General features: G+C 46.2%; 1 protein-coding gene across 3 annotated transcripts in view; it reads right to left on the reverse strand.

Moving 5' to 3' along the window:
* The window catches only part of CNTRL (centriolin), a 1,220,196-nt gene that overhangs the window by 1,135,417 nt on the left and 63,210 nt on the right, over nucleotides 1–21,569 (reverse strand). For 2 of the 3 annotated variants that reach the window (XM_069609523.1, XM_069609522.1), the window contains exons 6-7: nucleotides 15,744–15,930; nucleotides 7,765–7,958 (exon numbers count right to left, since the gene is read on the reverse strand). In XM_069609523.1, the coding sequence (XP_069465624.1) occupies nucleotides 7,765–7,958; nucleotides 15,744–15,930 (381 nt within the window). Of the gene's footprint in view, nucleotides 1–7,764; nucleotides 7,959–15,743; nucleotides 15,931–21,569 lie in introns of those variants that run through there. The other variant, XM_069609524.1, reaches the window with a different exon arrangement.

Below are 21,569 nucleotides of genomic sequence, written 5' to 3' on the forward strand. Positions count from 1 at the left end.
GTCTCGCCCCCCCTACGGGCTGGAAGGTGGGTGCTGGGTGCTACGCTGTGTCCCCCCCCCCCTCTGCTCCATTCTGGTGCGGGCCCCATTTCCTCAGCTGCTCGCATCTTAACTGTGCGCTCACGTCGCCCACTGAGGGGCTGCCTACACAGGAGCTGGGCTCTCTACGGCCTCCTATACCTCGCCTTGCCACTGGAGCTGCGCCCACCTCTACGCCCCAGCCACATCTTTCACTGCAAGCCACCGCTCCGGGGCTCCTGCGGCGGGCTGGCAGACCTCGGGGCGCCGCCGGAGTGGATAGTGCCCCACTCACCTGATTGGCTGCGGTGCCAGCCCCGGGGGTGTCTGAGTGCCCGGGACCCCCACAGCTCCATCTATCAGCTGGGCCTGCTCTCCCACTTCTTCCGCCTCGCTGCCTCCCGCTCACGGCTACGCCACCTCGCTGCCACCATAACCTGCCTGCTCTGCCCAGTCGCCGCACTACCAGGTTCTCTGATTCTACAACACCCATAGACTGCTGTCGCTGACCTGCTGCCATCCCCCTCGTAACGCCCCAGCCACCGTACATCTTCATCTCTGCCGGGGTGAGCGGGTTCCCCACCTTGGCCTTGGCCATGTCCATGTCCAGCAGAGCACGGGGTGCTAATAAAGTGGGCGCCATGGACAGGTTTGCCAAAGTGGCGCTTAGGGCGGACCCGGCGTCCTCCTCTGCGACACAGGATGATAGCGAGGTCCTCCCAGACCCCCCACACCCGGATCTGACCACCTTGATGGAGTCCATGGCGAAAAACTTCGCATCTTTCCACGAAAAGTTGGACGACATCAATGCTAATGTAGCCTCCCTACGAGCTAAGGTTGACCAACATGGGACCAGGCTCACTGAGACGGAGCAGAGGATAGGGGCCAGCGAGGATCACATTCATACTCTCCAAAACACAGTTACTGAGCTCGTCCGCGACATGAAACAGGTCAAGGCCAAGAATGATGACCTAGAATCTAGAGCACGGCGGAACAACATTCGCATTGTGGGGGGTTCCCGAATCTGCACTGAAGGGTCGCATGGAGCTGGCGGTCGAACAGCTCATCAGGGATCTCCTTGGCAACCCCGAGTTTTCGCCATTCTTTACAGTCGAGAGAGCGCATCGCTCTCTGGCACCCCGGCCTAAACCAGGCGACTTCCCCAGACCGATCATTGCAAAGCTACTGAGCTACAAAGACAGGGACCATATACTCCGACTGGCCAGAGAGAAGGGGGAGCTAAGGCTTGAATCACAAATCGTCAGGATCTTCCCTGACTTTTCGGTGGGAGTACAGATGGAGAGGCGCCGATTTGGCGGGGTGAAGAAGATGCTGAGAGAGAGAAAAATTGAATACTCTATGCTTTTCCCTGCTCGAATGAAATTCATCCACTGCAATAAAAGCTATTTCTTTACGGTCCCTGATGAGGCTGTTAAGTTTATCGAAGCACAGATCCCACTGCCGAACCCCCCAGAGGAACTAATCGGAGATGACTGAAGCTGTAACTCCTGTGCTCCTTCGTGGACCTCTGGTGTTCGGGGCGACCGGGGACTGCTCATCTGGCGAATTGTTGCAGGCCCACCCTCGACTTCCTCCTGGTTGGCCTACCTCGGCCCTACGGCCTCATATCCAGCACTTCATCTCCGGTGGGAGTTGCCTACCTGCATCTTGGGTCTCTGATCCCACACTCCGGGCCTGGAGGCTGGGAGCTGGGCCGCACTGTTACGCACTGTCCTTGTTGGCTCCAATTTCGTCCTTGCTATCTCGAACAATATGGTTTATCCTCTTTTTGCAACCTCCACTTTACTAGTCGGGAAAAATTGAAAAATGTAACAATGCTTTATCATGCAAAGATTTCACAATGGTGGACTAGACGGCAGCAGCAGCCCCCACTGCGGCTGCAATGCCACTCATGGCGTGGGTTGTGTTCTCAAGCCCCGGTTGGGCTATGTTTTTGGCGTTGCCGAGTTGGGGATGGCACGCAGGTTGTTTTAAGGGTGGGTGTCGATGCACTGCTAGTCATTACTGGGCGGTGGGGGGAGGGTTAGTTGGGGTTTGCTTTACACAAAAAGGCGGGATGGTCTTGACGGGTGCGGCAGGGTGGTGGATCTGCCTCATTCTAGTGCTCCTGGTGATTATTGAAGTGAGATTCTACATTTGGGATGTTCCTTAACTCTTTGGTATGGCTACTAGAGTGCTGACCTAGAATGTACGGGGGCTGACCAATTTCACTAAATCTCGTAGGATAACGGCGTATGCACAGAGACATGGGATCAAAGTTCTCCTATTGCAGGAGACTCACGCTCAGAAACTCCTGTCATCGAACCTCGCACAGACCTGGGGCCCTAACAGATACTACACCCAGTACTCCACCCAGTCCAGGGGGGTACTCACCCTTATTCACAAGTCTGTTGGGTTCACACTTCATACACCCCACATCGACCCAGAAGGTAGATATGTGATTCTACACTGTACTTTAACTAACAAAGAATGCCTGCTTGTGAATTCGTATGCCCCCAACATTGACTCCCCGGAGTTTATAGATACAATATCTGGCATTCTCATGAAATATGTCGATGTCCCCCATCATATGGGGCGGAGACATGAACCTTATACTTGATGCGACCTTGGACAGAACGACCATTGCCCGTAGACCCATATCCCGTGCTGCCAAGCGGCTTCAAACTCATATGTGTTCCCTGAACTTGCACGATGCTTGGAGGACACTCCACCCCCAGGAGAGGGACTACACCTTTTACTCTACGGTACATGATAGCTCCTCGAGAATAGATCTATTCCTCCTGTCGGGTGACCGAATGGGCAGGGTCTCGGATGTCAGGATCCTTCCGCGTACACTCTCCGATCACTCCCTCGTGCTGCTACAGATCCAACTTGGTAATGCCCCTGGGGCCCGTCCCGCATGGCGTTTCAAACCAGACGCCTTGTCAGATATAGTCTTTAGGGCTGAGATTCTTGCGGACATAGTCTTGTTCTTTGAAAATAACAATACCTTCGCCACGCCAGAGGGGACCCGCTGGGAGGCATTCAAAGTTTATATCAGGGGAATGTGTATCTCCAGGGAAGCAGGGGTCCTCAAGGCCGTAAGGCAGGCTTTGAATGACTCCGAAATTAAGCTTAAAAACCTTGAAAGAGAGTACGCATCCAATCCAGCACCTGCAACCCTAGCGAAGATTAGAACAGAACTGGAACAATTTGAAGTACATGCCCTGTGTGAAGTGAGGTACTATGCCCGTCCCGCGACTGCCCGAAAGTATGGTGAAGGCGATAGGCCGGGCAGGACCCTGGCTAAACTGGTGCGGTCTGAGGGAGGTAGGACCCGGATAGATAGTGTTATTGACGAGAAGGGCGTGAGACACTGGTCGGACCAGGCTATCCTCGACACTTTTGCCAGCTTTTACGCCAACCTATACGGTCCCCAGCCGGAGCACACAACCCGTGACCTTGATGACCTACTGGAGTCTATCCCTATGACCTTGATCTCTCAAAACACCAAAGAACTCCTTGACGCCCCGTTCTCCCTAGAGGAGATAGTCCGGGTGATCTCAGATCTCCCAAAAGGCAAGGCCCCTGGTCCTGATGGGCTCACATCTGAGTTCTACCAAGAGCATGTTGCCATATTAGCGCCCATACTGCATGGGGTCTGGACGGAATCACTCCGTTCACTCACCCTCCCTCCCTCTTTAAGAGAAGCATTAATCACCGTCCTCCCTAAGCCTGGAAAACCACCAGACGAATGTGGTTCCTATAGACCTCTGTCGCTTATTAACACCGACACGAAGATTTTTGCTAAAGTAATTGCCAATAGGTTTCTTCCGTCCATGCCCTACTTGGTCCATGCCGACCAAAGCGGATTCGTCCCTGGTCGCTCCACGGCACTCAACATCCGGCGCCTCTTTAATGTCCTGTCTAGAATTGATCCAAACGCTGACACAGTGGCAGTCACATTAGATGCCCAAAAGGCGTTCGATATGGTTTCATGGCAATATTTATGGACTGTGTTGGAGAAAATGGGAATAGGACCGAACATGATCTCCTATATAAAGCTGTTGTACACGAGACCGTCGGCTAGGGTGCTAGTCAACTCCGTCCCCTCCTCCCCTTTCGAATTGCACAGAGGTACCCGACAGGGCTGCCCGTTCTCCCCCATCCTCTTTGCGCTGTCCATCGAACCCATGGCCGATCATGTTAGGAGCCAACATACTCGTAAGGGCGTACGTTTGCAGGATACACCAGAAATCATCTCTTTATATGCGGATGATGTACTCCTCTACGTCAGACAGCCTTCCACATACCTGGACCCTATCATTCGCGACATAACAAAAATAGGCACGTACTCGGGCTTCACCATAAATTACTCCAAATCCGAAATCTTCCCCCTAACTAAAACAACTCAGCAACCGTCCTGTGAGTTCCCCCTGCGCTGGTCCCCGGGCGGAATTAAGTATCTCGGGGTGCAGGTGTCACTGGCTAAAGCTTCCCTGCTGGCAGACAATTACGCAGCCACGGCTCAGCTCATCGAATCCAAGATGCTTAAGTGGCGTAATCTACCTCTATCCCTAGCGGGCAGACTCTCCCTAATAAAAATGATCGCGGTCCCCAAGCTTCTCTACATATTTGCCAATGTGCCAGTGTGGCCAGGCAAGCAGTATTTCAAGAGGCTTCACATAGCGTTTGCTCAATTTCTATGGCATTCCGGAGCAGTCCGCAAGTGGCGGCTACATATGGCCCTGCCTTACGAAAGAGGGGGCTTCACTGCCCCTGATCTAACTCTCTACTGGAACGCCGCACAGGCCCAACACGCCACCCACTGGTACACACACCCAAATCCGCCCCCACATGTCAAATTAGAGAAAATGGCAGGCGACGGCACCCACGTCATGACCTTACTACTACACTATACATTTCGTGCGGATGCCGCATCGGACCCGGTAGCCACCACGATTAGGGCATGGAATAATATCCTCTCCTCCACTCAAGAGCAACGCCCATATTATAAGTGGCTCCCCTTATGGCAATTTCCTGGCCTTCCACCTACACATGATCAATATCTCTCTCAGCGGTGGGAAGGCCTGGGATATCGGGCCTTGACAGATCTCTATCCGGATGGCACATTTATCACCCCCCAAACATGGCGCTCAAGACACCCCAGCTCTGCGCTCGACTTGTTGCAATACTACAGGCTGAGAGCAGCGGTACGGGCAATGTGGCCCTCCTTCCCAGGTGAGCCTCCAGACTCTCCTGAACTCCAGTACATAGCTAACTCCTCAGGCTGTAGGGGCATAATATCCTCCCTCTACAAAATGCAGCTGGACAAACTTGGGAATATGTCCCCAGACACACGTCAAGCATGGGCTGAGGAACTAGACACGGAGATCTCCGACGAAATGTAGAGCAAAATGTGTGCACACACACGCAAAGTCTCACTTAACGCCAGGTTCCGCTGCATGCAATACAAACTTCTCAATAGGCTTTATTACACGCCGCACAGAGTGGCAAAATTCACACCCAACTCGACACACACATGCCCGAAATGCAAATTGAATGAGGCGGACCATGGTCATATGTTCTGGTCCTGTGCTGCGCTGAACACGTTTTGGGTTGAGGTTACAGAAGCGCTCTCGGAGATAATAGGCTCCCCAGTTGAGATGAACCCATTAGCCTTGCTGTTTGGTATTTGGTCTGGTGAGGATGAAAGGAAAATGTCAAAATTCTTGAATGTAAGTGCTATTGTTGCCAAAAAATGTATACTGCAATGCTGGAAGCGCCGTAACCCCCCCTCCTTCAACATGTGGCTGAGGGCCCTCACGTGGGTGCAAACATGTGAAGAGGAGTACATCGGATCCCTGACCATGCCTTCCCGCCCCAGGAATGTTTGGTCGGAATTTCGCAGTTATCTAAACGATAAAGACGGGGTTGAGTGGACATCCGCCCCCTCACCAGCTCAGCCGGACTCAGCATGAGGCACGACCCATTCGAGCTATTCCACAATATCCCCCCCGCTGATATGTGTTGTTGATACTAGCTGTGATGTAATGCATATACGTGCTGTTATGCTGTTTGCTCTCCTACATGCTATCCGTGTTGTACCTGTCTTGATCTCCTGCCAATAAACAAAAGTTTAAAAAAATAAATAAACAGTGCTTTCTTGAGGTCTGCCTCTTCTTCAAATTCTCAAAGCAGAGTTCAACAATGCAACCATCTCATGTGTCCACGATCTCACCAGGAGCAGAACGAAACCACTCTGACAGCGAGAGCCAGTTATCTCCTAAAAGAATTGCTTCCCCTCACCTACAAGTTGACTTTTTCTTTTACCCAAAACCCTCCTGAACCAGATACTGTGCTACCCTAAAATACCAAATATTACTTTTATTCAACATACAAGAAATATAACCACTGTAGTGACAGGGAGAGTAGGGTATATACCATCAATTTCCTACTGCTTATAATAATACTGGTTACGCTCTCATTGACAGAACTAAGCAAATTATATACAATAATCTTCTTACATACAGAACATTTGGGGAGGTTCCTAGAAATGCACCTAAAGTAGTTGACAGAGGGTAGGGCTGGTTACACCTTAAACATTCCTCTCAGGTCCTACTGCTTCTAATTACACGTAGTACCTCGCAAGGGTTAATGAACTTGTAAAAAGCAATCTCATTGGCCCTCGCCTGGGCCTTACCTGCCAGACAAGGCGCCCACAACTGCCGCGTCGAAGAGTTATTTCTGCAAGTGGGCGACATGAAAAGCCAAAAGCCATGGCAGGCATTTTGCTTTGCTTTTGTTTCTCTCAAGTCGAGAAACGGTGGTAGCGCTGTTTCGCGACTCGAGAAAAACTGCTATTGTGGTATGACGTGCTAGGGTACTAATAGCAATAGAACCCTCAGGGGGGCATTACCCTAGCAGTAATGCCCCTCCTCAGGTTATATTGCCCAATTAAGTTCTCATCACTTTCACTGAAGCAACTATACACACACACACAAATCAAAGTGTTTCAGAGATTCTCCTAGCATGGCATAGGAAGCCATCTGTTTGAATGCTCAACTAAATTCATAACATGTAACAAGTTCACCCTTCGCGTTGCTGGGTCTAACCCACTGCTGCACCTCACGCTCTCAAAATAACTGGATTACCTGCATTTACATTTTGTTTTTTATATAGTGCAAACTATAAGTGTTGTCATTTTTAAATACCATATGTTCACTAGAATGAACTATAGGATGGGGCAACTGCTTAGCTGGATCTTAATTAGTACTCAATAATTTGTAAAAAAGTAGTATCTAAATGAGGAACTGTATGATCTGTAAATAATTGATACCATGAAAGCATGGAATCAAGTATGAATGCTTTTATTCTATTTTAAGTGAAGATCTGTTTGTATAGTGTGATTTGTTAAAGTTTTAGAGATAAGAAGCATGTGAATTTATGTGAAAAATTTTAGTGGTTGTAAATTTGCAAATTGTCGTAAGCAAATATTTTGAAATTTTGTATGAAAATGTTGTAAATTGTGAAAGGTTTATATAAACCAAACAATAAAAGAATAATAATAGTGCAAACCTAGCTTGGAAACAACGCAGCAGCACTCATGTGTTTGACAGAACAAGTTGGGTACATTTATAAGTCCAGATCAGTGGTAATTTGGGGACAGTGGATCCTAAATTAAACATATTTTTAGACAGTCATTTTTTTAAAAAGCTGTATTTTGTGCTGTATACTTCTACTTACAATTTCATTTTTTGTCTCGAGATCCCTTTCCAGCTCATTATAGCGGTGTTTCTGCTGCATAGTTTCCTCTTTCAAAGATTTATTCAGCTCATCCTGATTCTGAAGGTCATCACAGACTTTCGACTGTTCACTCTTTAGATCCCCAATTTCTTTCGTTTTTTTCTCCAGTTCCCTTTCCAATTTTTCTATTTCATCTGCAAAAAAAAAAGAAAAGAAAATGTCAGGTAATGTTTTGCTGAGTGCCTATAACACCAGTCCTAAGTAGTGTGACGAATCACAGGAATCCGTCACTTGTCCACAGGTGGAGCTTTTCCCTGTGAGACTAGGGAGGTGAGCCTGCTCTGTATAACTCAGGCTAGGGGTAGAGGCAAGCAGGGTTAGGGGTAGAGGCAAGCGGGACCTCACTGGAGTGACTGCTCCTCTGGGGACAATGACTCCCATTCTTGTAGGGAACTCCCTAAGAAATATATCAATGATACACTGCTAAAACATCCAGAGAAGGAAAGTATGACGAACATATCAAAATGTGTTGCCGTCGTCGGGAAATGCAGGCTATCGATAAAAAAAATAAAAAATAAAATAAAAAAAAGAGCGAGAGCCAGCCAGATGAGATAAGTCCTAGCCCGGAAAAAAAAACTGAGGGAAGATTCTGACACGCAGCATCAAGAGAAGGATTGGCGCGAAACAGACGGAAGCAAGGCATCCTCATCAAAGACAATAGCTAAGTGGCAGCATGACCGAAAAGGAAGAGGGGGGTCTGTAAACAACGCCACTCCTACCACCTTTGAACCAACGCAAAAAGTGCAGACGAATGAGAAGCTGGGAAGGTTGGGTGTGAAACCAGAGAAATTTGTAGAGGCCAACATGACTAATGAATGAGAACGCCCCAACCTGGCGAGACCACTGCTGACGCTATACCGGTACACTGCAGGTAACAGGGAAGGAGGGAGACCGGGACAGGGGCTGGAAATCATTACTGACTTGCTCCTACTCATTCCAATCCTAAGATGTTGGCATTAAATGAAGTGAAAGAGAATCATTACTGGAACGCTCATACTCATCCCAGTCTTAAGATATTGGCATTAAGGCAAGAGGAGGACCCCGAGACATTGCAGAATTGGAAACCCTGTGAGAGAGGAAAGTCTGAGGAACAAATTGAAACCAAGAATAAAGGTCAAGCTGAAAATGAAACCAAAGAATGTCAAATAAAGATTGAAACCCCAGGAAGTCAAGGGAGACGTTTTAAGTTTTGGATAAAATCGCCCTATGAAAGGAAAAGGAGAAATATAAATACAAGAAAACAAGAAGAGGATCAGAAGGATCAAAAGAGCAATCTAAAACGAGAGAGGATTATACATTTGAAAAACTGACCAGAATTGTGTGACTTGACAAAAGTAGTTGCCCAGAACTACTTAAGAATACCGTATTGAACTGAACTTGGCAAAGAACCAGCGTGCAGGAGAAGGGAGTCATTCTCCAGATGTCTGTTATAATAGCGGTATGGTTAGAATATCTGAGTTTGGACAGTGGACTAATTCTGACTCTCACCGACTGATGAGCGCCTTATTTAGTTCGGTTAGGCAGGTAAAACCCTTAGTATAGGGAAAGATGGGCATTTCTTCCCTTCAGTTAATAAAAGCATCATTGACAATGAAAAGACAGAGTCTGTGTCATTCTTCTACCCCGCCACAGTAGCCACAGCTACCACAATTTCACCCTTAAATGAAACCTAAAGTAACATCTGTATTAAACAGTGATCCCTTTAGCATCAATCGCAAACATCCGGGCCTCATTGTAGAATTCAAACTTCATAGCAAAAGGCGACCTTGAAATGCACTGCCGATTCAATAAAAGGTGTGGGTCAGTGTTGGTTGGTTTGTAATCAACGCTATCATTTTCAGATGTACCAGAAACGTATGGGCTCATTATTCCAACTAGGGCTCTAGACAGGCAATTATTAAATGTAATCAAGTTCCAGTTGCGTTTTTGGTTGAACATAGAACACTCCTGCAGCAATAAACTGCAGAATTTGATCAAACAGTTCAATACAGATTTCTCTACCTATAGAAACATTAACAGCTACAGAGACGGATGTAAGCTCCATGTTAGTTGCTTATTTTTCAGTCTCAATCACTGGTGATCAATCTGCTATGTGAATCTTGAATTCATTTTATATCTTAACATTAGACCTGCAGGATGTAAAAATTCCTTGGCAACAATTCTGCATTAAGGTAAAATAGGAAGTGGCTACCCGTGTCCAACTGGCTAGGAACATCAATTATTTCAACACTAATAGGACATTCAGGTTGTGGCATGTAATTGCATCATCAACAGGCCTGCAGAGCGAGAAGTGGAATGCAAGGTAAAACTGCACTGCTTATGAAATATCATTAAGAATTAAATAGGATAAACAAGCCTCTGCCTAAACTTGGGAGATCTGCTAGCGCAAGATACAATTAAGTCTTTTGAAGATGCAGAATTCTGCATGTTATGTTATTTAGCATTTATATAGAGCTCTATATATCATTGGTATGACCTCAAAGCGCCGGTAGGTTAAAACGCCCTCGGAGACTGTAGTCCTGATCAGTCGAGAGAGTGAGATGTCATAGGGTGCACCGATTATGTGTGCAGCTGATGCGATTGCCTGATGGTAGCTGCATTTTAGCATTAGGTGTGGTGGTATTTGATATTAGTGGAATGTGTGCAGTCTGGAGGTTGGTCACCAAGACTGGGTTCTGGCTGCGATAGGCCTGTGTAGGATGCTTATGTGTGCAGCTAGGCCGATTTTCGTGGGGTATACCTGCATTTTATCAGAATGTTGAGGATTTCCTGAAGTATTGTTCGTATGTGAGCAGCTAGGCCGAAATGGATGGAGGGGTGTAGCTGCGCTCTAATTGTGTGTTGGTGTAGAGTAGAGAGTGAGCATAGTGATGGGAGAGGTGAGTGTCTGGGTGGAAGTTTTGATCTAACAAGCTCACTATTCTGGATTTCAAGTGCGCATTTGTGATTGCTGTGTTCACAGAAAACGTATTAGTGTCTTAAGGACGCATTCAGTGGCGTCATTGCTCGGGATCTCTTTGAACATTTGTCAGCGGTTGCAAGGTCTCAGCAGCCTTAGATGGTCTTATGGCATTATGGAAAGAGCCAGGTTTTTAGAGCTTTACAGAAGGCCATGTTGTCATGGGTGTGTCAAATATGTGGGGGCAGGGAGTCCCACAGAGTTGGGGCCAAGGTTGAGAAGGCGATTCCTCCGATCCCGACAGAATTAGAGGTTGGATTGGAATCACTAGAAAGAGAGCAGTGCTTGATTTTAGGGTGCGAGATGGGAGGTAGGGTTTTATCTTCTCTTGTAGGTTTGTTGGGCCGGTCTTGTGCACTGCTTGGTGGGTAATGCATAGGGTCTTGAAGGTGGCCCTTCGTCCGACTGGGAGCAAGTGGAGGGTACGGAGAGCGGGTGAGATGTGGTCTCTGTCCCAAGGCGAGGAGGAGTTGGCGGCAGCGTTTTGGGCTCTTTGGAGTTTGTTGAATTGGTATGCCGGTGCTCCCGGGTATAATGAGTTGACAGTCTAGTCTTGACACAATAGACATAACAGCAGCGAGTCTGTTGGGGTAGGAGGGGTAAGGAAAAATGTGTCTAAGAAGGTTTCAGGTGGTAGTGACAGCATTTTGACACATTATTGATCTGACGGGAGAGTGTTAGGCCTGAGTCCATAGTGCAGCCTAGGTTTTTGACTATATTGGAGGAGGATTGTGGGGAGGTTGGGGGGGGTCTACGGGAGGGGGACCATAGGAGCGGTTGTGGGAGAAGGGCAGTATTGCTGCACACCATGATTTCAGTTTTATCAGGGTTTAAAAGGAGGTGGTTACATATCATCCATCGGTCAATATCACAGAGACAAGCTTCAAGGCCAGGACGTGGATTGGTGCTTGTCTTGGGGATTATGATAATTTGGGTATCGTCGCCGTAGTTGTAACAGGGGAGGTTGTGCACATGGATGATTACTGGTAGAGTGGTCAGATAGAGGCAAAGCGCCTTGGGGTACTCCAGTGTTCACAGCGCGAGCAGTTGAGACAAAAGGGGAGAGGAAGGTGATTTGTTTCCTGTTGCTGAGGAAAGAGGCAATCCATTTGAATGCTGAGCCAAGGATTCCAAGGGAGTGGAGGCGTTCAAGGGGGATTGAATGGTTTACAGTGTCAAAGGCTGCGGAGAGATTGAGGAGAATCAGTGCTGCACAACCCTCAGAGTCTGCCGTGACCTTGAGATCATCCCAGATTGAGATCAGGGTGGTTTCTGTTCCATGTCGAGGTCTGAAGCCTGAAGGTCTGAAGCCTTCAGACCAACTGAATAATTATCACTTTGCTCATACAACAAGCTTGAGTAGAGGAGAGATAAATGATAGTGTCACTCTCAAGCATGAGCTAGGATCCCATGGCAGTGGAACTGCTGATAATGCACAGACACTGTACATCAGCCAAACAGGCTTGGTGAACTAAATCCAGTATTAAGACAAGTCAGCAAAGAACTCTGGCCATAACTTTGTTATGATGTGGTAATGATCATTGCCAAATAAGCAAAACAGCTGTTAAGACATTCAAGTAGGCAAAATGGAGTGCAAATTGCGGTTTGCAGAATTTCACTGGAAAACTACAATCCTTAATCAGGAGGATCTCAAAGCTCCCTTTTCTATTTTCCATAATGTGTGCAAAAGCCTATATATTTTTTTAAAGTTTGGTTGCAATTTTGCTGGGTTCCTTGTTCACGCCTGAACTGCTTGGTTTTCTTTTGATGAGCACGAGAGCAAAGCACACATAAAATTGAAGGCAACTTTTTTTTTCTTTTTTCTCCTGTTTGGAAATTGCATTGTGTTAGTATCCAAAATTGCATTGTGTTTGTATTTAAAATTGCATTGTGGAACCTAGGCCTTTCCCCCTCTATTCAGGACTCTCAAACTTAGGTGTGTTTTTCTCCTGTTTGGAAATTGCATCGTGTAAATACTCAAATCTTAGTGCCTGCTATCTTGCCCATTGTCAACTTTTCTCTTTTGCTCTGGGTGTCTCGTCTGCTTGCTCTCTGCCCGTGTCCTTTCCTAGTGGTCTCCCCATCCCACTCCCCATCCCTCCCCTCTCCTCCTACCTACTCTATGGTGCTCTCTGTCTCTCCCATCTTTTCCAACTACTTCTCCATCGACTATCCTGCTCTCCTCACAAAATTTGGTAGGAGGAAGTTTAAAAGGGACATCCTGGTCTCCAGCTCAGGCCCCCCTATTGCTGACACCGATACCAGTGCCTCCTCCAGGCAAACTTTCACAGATATCCTCTTTGTTGGTCCCTCACCAGACCTGTGGACTCTTCACATGGTCTCTGTGCGCTCTCCTTTCTCTTCTTCCCCCATTAATGGTGGCAACCGGTGGGAGGCCCTCCTCGTCTCCTTCCACTCCTCGAAGGTCATCATTAATGTTTAGGCGAATGGCACCGTCTTGGTCCAAGGCCCTCAGGCCAACCTTCTCTTCTTTGACCCTTCCCGTGTCTCATCAATTTCCTTTCTTCTCCTGCTGTCCCCGATCCCCCCTCCACGGCTTCCTCGCCCGCTCCCTCCCCCCCTGGCTACCTTGCACTCTCCTCCTTCCTTTTCTGCCCGCACTTGGGCTTCTTATACACCTCCGCAGGGCGTACCTCTGATTTGTACTCCTCCCCGGAAGTCTTTCAGGGACGGCAACCTTCTCCATATTGCCACCCTAAACTCTTGCTCCGCTGTCAACTCCTCTGACATCTCCCGCCTTCTAGAGGAACTTGAACTCAATGTCTTCGGTCTCACCGAGACATGGTTCAAGGCCAGCTCTGTCACAAGCTTTGACACTCTCCTCCCTGATGGCTACAAGATCCTCTCCGCGCCCAGATCCAACTGTCCCGGAGGGCGTTTAGCCCTCATCTTCCCTGAGTGGACTCCTCCTCTGTCGACCCTACGCAGGCCTTCTCCTCTTTCGAATGCCTCGTCTGCAGGCTCTCTCTCTCTCCCAGCCATTTTCTTACTGTGGCTACTATCGATCGGCCACCTGGTCAGATCTCCTCCTTCCTTTCCGAGTGGGCTATCTCTCCTCTTCCCTCCTGGCCTCGACCACTCAACTCCTCCTTCTTTGAGACTTCAACACCTGGATTCTTCCTGTCCTTCCTCTGGACTCTTTTGCAACCTTTGCGACTCTCTCTCACTCACTATTCTCCCCTCTGGCCCAACTCACTCTGCAGGGCACACTCGGGATGTTCTGATCTCCTCAGGCCTTCCCCTTTCTATCCCTCTCACCACTCCACTCTCCTGGAGTGATCACTTTCTCCTTTCCTCCCATCTCACCCTCTCTACCCCCCCAAGCTAAGCCAACTCCAGCACTGCCACCCATCTTCTCTGTCATGCAACCCATGAAGCGTGTGTCAGATGAGGCACTGGCTGACACTTTTCCCCCCCTACCCCCTGTGGCTGACTCACACCCTGACACAGCCCTTTCCATGCTCCACTCTGCTATATCTGATACTCTCAATGTCCTTGCCCCTGTCATGAGGCGGATGCCTGAAGCCCAAATCCAAGTGCAACTCTTGGTACGACTTAGACCTCGTCACCCTTAAACGCAAGTGCAGGGTGGCCAAAAGGAAATAGCGTGCTTCTGGTACATCCTCTGACAAACTGGGCTGCCGCCTGCTCCAAAGGCAATACCGGCTCTCTGTCCGCACCAAGAAGAGAGCTCACATCCAAGCCCGCATCTCTGTGGCATCCAACTACTCGGCTCTAGATTCTAGATGCCTTTCAGACTTCCCAGCACCCCCTCTACAGCTAAGGTTTCTTTCAGACTTCAGTGACCCTCTCAGGCACCTGGCTTTTTATAAAACAAAATTAGCATCCTTCCCAGGCTCTAGGCTTGGTCTAAAATATAACAACACTCTTGCGCTCTAGGCACTTTCTACACTTCAAAATGCCTCTCTAAGTCTTTCAGATTTCTCAGCACCCTCCTCAGGTTCTAGGCATCTCAGACTTTGCAATGCCCATCTCAGACACTAGGGGATTTGCCAAGCTTCTCAGCACTTCACTCAGGCTCTATGTCCGGGGTCGGCAATATTTGGCTATCCAGATTTTTTGGACTACAACTCCCATCAGTGCTAGTTAGCATAGTCAATGGCAAGGGATTGTGGGAATCATGGTAGAAAACATCTGGAGAACCACAGGTTGCAGATCCCTGCTATAGGTGCTTTCTACAATTTCTCAGGACCTCTCCTGTTCTAGGCAATTCCCAAGAGATTATCTTCAATCCTTACAAGAAAGTGCCAAGAACTGCAAGTGAAGGCTATCACCATATGCCTCCCAGTAGAGCAGCTGGATGCATTGTCATATTGTTTCATGTGACAACTCGCTTCCTTCCAGCAATTACGCTCTTCTTATAACCCTTCGCGCTTGAGCCCTGATTGGTAGAAGTGTTGATCCCTTTTCTTATAAATTGTTTTGCCTATGGGAGTTTTAGCTCTGCCAAGTTTTGTTTGGTTATGTGATCTAGATTTACAAAAGGAATTTTCATTGCCAGGGTTGTTTTCTGGCATTAAGCCTTATATAAATCCATGCTGTGCTTGCTGGACGTCGCACGACAGGGGATGTGCAGGTCATCAGGTGAGATCTGGTCAGTTGCTCATCTTTGTGAAGCCACAATGTGGAGAGAGAAGAGCCAAAAACATCAGTTTCTAGGAAATGTATTTTATTTTCTGGCGTAATGGGTGCTTCATCGCTAGAGGAATTTTGCACACACCCATCTAGACAAAACATGGTCCGACTGGTAACTTTCCCAACTGTTGGCAATGGGGTAAAGGTTGCAAGAACATTAGCCAGTTCATTTTTACCAAAATGTTTTCAGAAGAGAAAAACAAATTATTGAAAAAAGTACAATTTGAACTTCATGCTGTGAAAGCAAAACATTTATCAGCAGATGTTCTAAAGGTTTGTGTACCTAAATTAAACCTCTCGTTAGCCTCCTGGCGCTCAGGATTGGTGACTGGTTGCCCATCCAAGTTATCCAAAGACCGCAGGTGGAATATGGTGCAAAGCCGGTAATGGGGTAGATTTGCCACTGGATTATCCGCCAGGTCTAGAGTAGTCAAGTCTCTCAGCGGCTTCAGCTTTGCTACTTCTTGGAACTAAAAGTTTAAAAAGCAGTCAAATGAGAATGTTTGAAATAAATAGCCGTAAAAGCCTTAGGTTACTAGAGCTGACGGAGTGTTGCTTGATTGCATTAAAGCACATGCCAGCTCCAAACACTGACTGCACCATCAACAAAGGAAACCAAGAACCAGCACATGGAAACAACATTTTCAGTCAGACTGGCAAAAATCATTTATTATATGGCGAGGCCCATTAAAGCAACAATATTAAAAACATACATCACATTAATAAAATATACCAAGAATTAAAACAAAAGAAATGGGGTGGGGGGGGCATACTATCCAAAAACAGTTTAAAACTGGAATAGAAAGATCCTTATCCAGGGGACTTTCCTCCATAATTACAGTATACAGACTTGCATACATCATGCCATAAACCTCTAAAGTGAGGACCACTTAAACATTATTTTTTAAAATCAAAGTTGCTCATAAGAATTTGCCAATGCGCATATAACCAGAGGGTAAGAACAGAGGCGAGAAAATAGGGCTACATGTATTTGGCAAATGCCTCTATTATTCAAGATGGGTTTTAATCTAGCATTTAGGAGAAGCAGCATACAAAGGGAACAAAAGGGCTTCCTTCACAGTCGGGCAAACAGAATATTTGCCTGCGTTAGTGGGCTTCCATGCATAGGTACATTTGACTATGAGCAAAAACTGAATTTAATACAAAGACTCTTACAAACAATCAGTTAAATTCAATCAAGGTGTGCTTCAATATCATGGTCTTCATTAAGTGTGTGCCGGTCCCGAAAAGATTCTGGTAATTCCAGCTCCAGCATTTTTTCCCAGACCAGGGGAGTTCAGGCCAATAACGGCAAATAAATACCTCAATCGCCGGCACCGTTTACAGTGCCGGTGATTCAGAACATCCCATCCCATGGAGTCCTATGGGATTCCAAGGGAATGGGAACTTACCGGCTCTCTGCCGCCCGTAATATCCCGATAATAGGTGGTAAGGCACGTTTGCCATTATCTCACCTGAATTACTGTCGAGATACCAGCAAACCCGTAATGAGGGCTCATATCTTGATTTAACTTTGAGATAACAATGCTAATTTTGACCTGTTGCATCGCGAGAGCATATCCCAATGCAGCCCATCATGATATTTTGACCATCATAAATGTTTGCTTTGCCACAGAATTGGGAGAGGGAGGGGTTCTCCATAACACCTTGAGTCCCAAAAAAGCAAGATCTCTTTATTTTTTTTTTTATCAAAGATTTTATTGATTTGAAAATTAAAACAACATTACACTCATCTCTCTGCAATACAGGGTAGGGACGTGGGAAGGGGGGGGGGGTGTTTGGAGCAGCAGTGGGGGGGGGGGAAGGGAAGGGGGAGACTGGAGGGAAAAGGAACATATGCAATATCAACATTTCCAGGTGCAGGTGATAGGATGGGGAGAGAGAGAGAGACAATCAAGAAACAACAAACATTCAGAAACTCAACTTCCGGGACCATCGTCTGACAGACCAACAGTGTGACATCGGATGACTTCGGGGCATAGTCTATTCATGGCAGAATCATTACCCCCACTTTCCCGGGGCATCTCTCAGTCAAAGAGGCTGTGGAGCCACCCTTGTCCTTTAGCTAGCCTCCTCCCATCTTCTCCATATTTTGTCTGCTTTTTGCAGGCAACCCCTCGCCGTGTACACTCTATGTTTCATTATAGCGCATATGTCCACATCTGTGACCCACTGGTCATAGCTTGGCATACGTTCCGATCCACACAGTTGCGCAATGTTCCGCCTGAGAACTGCCATCGCAGTCGACCAGAACAATTTCTCATAGCGGGAAAGGTCAGTTTCACTGGAGATCCCCAGGAGAAGGAGTTTTGGGCATCTCTGTATCGCTTTACCCATAACACTAGACAGTTTATCACAGCATTTCTGCCAGAGCTGCTGTATCTTGCTACATTCCCACAGAATATGGAAAAAGGTACCTTCTTCACTTTTGCAGCATAGGCATTGTACGTCCGAGGATTTGCCCCAGCGGAAGAGGGCCACTCTCGAGTAGTAGGTGCAGTGCAGGATCTTCAGTTGGACCAGTCTTAGCCTTGAGGAAATGGTTGTTTCTCGCGGGTACATCAGGGCCTCCACCCAGTCCCGTTCCCACTTTGTCTTCAAACTGGTTAGTTCCGGCGTCGCAAAGGATGTTATCACATTGTACATGGTAGAGGTGACTTTCCGGTCCAGCCTGTCCAAAACTATGTTTCGCTCTAATGGGGAGCTTTCTGGCATGTCTTGTGTTATGTGTCGATGGGTCGTCCAAGCATGTTTCAGCTGCATGTAGTGGTACCTTTCTGTGGCCGGGAGGGAGAACTTTGCATGCAATGTCTCGAATGGTACAAGGTTGTCCTCGTGATGGTAACACTTCTTTCAAAAATCTCTGTCAGATTCCTTGCAGAAGCCTCTCCTTTCATGGGAATGAAATGCCCAGCTTTGGTCAGTAAATCCACAACTACTAATACTGTGGTGTAACCTTGATCTTTAGGTAGATCTACAATATAATCCATTGAGATTGTAAACCAAGGACTAGGGGGTACTGGTAACGGATTAAGTAACCCAGATGGTTTTCCTCCTCCTGACTTCACTCGAGCACAGACTTCACATGTTTTCACATAGTCTTAAATATCTTGTTTCATCTCTTTCCACCAGAACGTCCTTTCTACCAATTCAATTGTCTTACGAATTCCAGGGTGACCCAGCAACTCTGATTCATGACATTCGTGCATAATTTCCTTTTGCAGTTCTTTACTTGGAAGGTAAATTTTAGAATGGACACATGGAAATCCATCAATTAAATGCCTTCCAGAATCCTCCGCTAGCCAAGATTGAATCGCCTCTTCTGGCAATTCCTTTTGAATTTTCTCAAGAAGCAGATTCTCTTCCTTTGTAGTACTTAGAATAAATCTATCTTCTGCAATCACTGGCTCTGGTAATAATTGATTTTCTACCTCTTCCGAAGAACCTTGTCGCGATAAAGCGTCCGCTTTACCGTTTAACCGCCCAGGCTTGAATGTTATCACAAAATCGTATTCTGAAAAGAAGAGTGACCATCTAAGTTGTCGAGGTGATAATGTTCGAGCTGATTTCAAAAACAGAAGATTTCTATGATCGGTTAAAACGGTTACACTGTGAATCTTGCTCCTAACAGATAATGCCTCCATTCCTGAAATGCCTTCTTGATTGCCAGGAGTTCTCTATCAGTAATTGTGTAGTTTACTTCTGCTGGAAGCAATTTCTTGGATAGATAGGCCACAGGATGCAACTGCCCAGTTTCAGGATGCCTTTGAGAAAGCAAAGCTCCAACTGCAACATTAGAAGCATCTGCCTTAACAGAAAATGGTTGAGAAGGATCTGGGTGTAATAAGATTGGTCCAGATGTAAAACAGTTCTTCCATTTTTTAAAAGCTTGATCCGCTTCATCCTTCCACTCAAATTTCATTCCTTTCTTCAATAATTTGGTGATAGGAGAAACAGTTTGAGAGAAATCTTTAATGAACCGCCTTTAAAAATTTGCAAAACCCAGGAAGCTCTGAACATCTTTAACTCAAGTTGGAATTGGCCACTGTTCAACTGCTTTAATTTTCTTCATATCCATTTCCAAACCTTTGGGAGAAATAATAAAGCCTAAAAATTCCACTTCCATGGTATGAAATTGGCTCTTTTCTAACTTGGCAAATAATGTATTCTCCCTTAGTCGCTGTAACACTTTCTTGACATGTTCTTCAAGTTGTAGTAGATCCTTAGAGTAAATGAGAATGTCATCAATGTATACTACTACAAAGATGTCAATAAAATCTCTCAATACCTCATTTATAAAAAAATTGAAAGGTCGCGGGAGCGTTACACAATCAGAATGGCATTATTTGATATTCAAAAAGACAAATTTTGTTCTAAATGCCGTTTTCCATTCATCACCTTGACGTACCCGCACCAAATGGTATGGACCACGAAGACCTAATTTGGTAAATACTGAAGCTCCTTGAATCTGGTCTAACATTACTGAGATTAAGGGCAGAGGACATCTGTTTTTAATTGTTATCTTATTCAATGCCCTATAATCTATACATGTCCGTAAAGTACCTTCCTTTTTAGGAACAAAAAATAGTGGAGAAGCTGCTGGCGATTGGGAATGTCTGATGAACCCCTTAGTCAGATTTTCTTGGATGTAATCTTTCAAATGCTGATTCTCTTTCTCGGTCAGGGCATAGATGCGACTGCAAGGAATGTGGGCCCCTGGATCTAAATCAATTTTACAATCATACTCTCTATGAGGAGGTAATTCATTAGCTTCCTTTTTACTAAACACATCATTGAAATCTTGATAACACTTTGGTAATTCTCCAATTACAGCCCCTATAGAATGTACTATGGTTCCCAATTTCACCAAACCTTCCACTACTTCTGAACAATTACTACTAGAAACATTTTCCTGAACTTCTTCCTTACAGCAATTTGTAACACAAAAATAAGAATCCAATTTCACCACTCTTCTTCCCCAATCAATCTGAGGGTTATGATACGTCAACCAAGGCATCCCCAAAATTATTTTCAACTGTGGAGTGTCAATTAATTCAAACACAATTTCCTCCCAGTGTCCTCCAATTTCCATCCCTAATGGGATGGTTTCATGTGTAATTAAACCTGATGTCAGTTGAGACCCATCCACCGCTCTCACATGCTCTGGTATATTTTTTACAATGTAAGGCACATTTATATCTTTAACCACATTCCAATCGATGAAGTTACCAGTGGCTCCAGAATCTATTACCACTTCCCTTTAATTCCTCTTTTATATACAAGGATACATTCAATGTAATATGTGGTACCACAGCTTGGATTGTATTAGCCACTTGTTGATTTCTGGAGCTGTTAGTAGATGAAGAGTTTTTTGGACACCAAGGGCAATTTCCACCAAAATGTCCCGATTTACCACAATATAAACATAAATTATTCTGTCTTCACCTATCCTTCTCATCCTTAGTTAAAGGACCTCTCACTGTATTTACTCTCTCTGCATTCCCAGGATTTTCTTGACCAACTAATAATACTGACCAAGTTGCCGCCTCACCAGTAAGGTAAGACAGCATAAAAGCTATTTTAGAAGCATCTGTATTAAAAGCTTCAGGTCTACAAAGGAAATTAAGTTCACACTGTGTAAGGAAAATTTGGCATTTTTTGGCATCTCCCCCAAAATGTTCTGGAGGTACTAAAGGGACTGGACCTATAGGTATATTCAAACTTCCCCTACTTCTCCACTGAGAACTCGTTCCTTCATCCAAATCCTCTCTAATTAACACTGGTAATTCTCTACTAGGATTCCCTGAATCTCTTGACTCTAAAGAAATGTCCTCATCCCTACGGGTAACCTTAGAGTTCAACTCTTCAAACTTGACTTGTAATTCATGGTTTTCTTTTCGCACAGCCCTCATTTCCTCCTTTAACTCTGAAAACATGTCCCTAATGGAACTTGCTAATGATTCTGTGGGATCCATATCAGCTAAGGTGGAAAAAATTATCGTGGGCCTTTCATCCTGTCAGGGTCCGGCTTAACTGAATTCCACAGGAGCTGATGCTGGCCCCACACACCCTCACCAGGAGTTCACCT

Source organism: Ambystoma mexicanum, chromosome 8 (genome assembly GCF_040938575.1).
Source record: "Ambystoma mexicanum isolate Mex_15411 chromosome 8, UKY_AmexF1_1, whole genome shotgun sequence".
Classification (NCBI taxonomy): Eukaryota; Metazoa; Chordata; class Amphibia; order Caudata; family Ambystomatidae; genus Ambystoma; species Ambystoma mexicanum.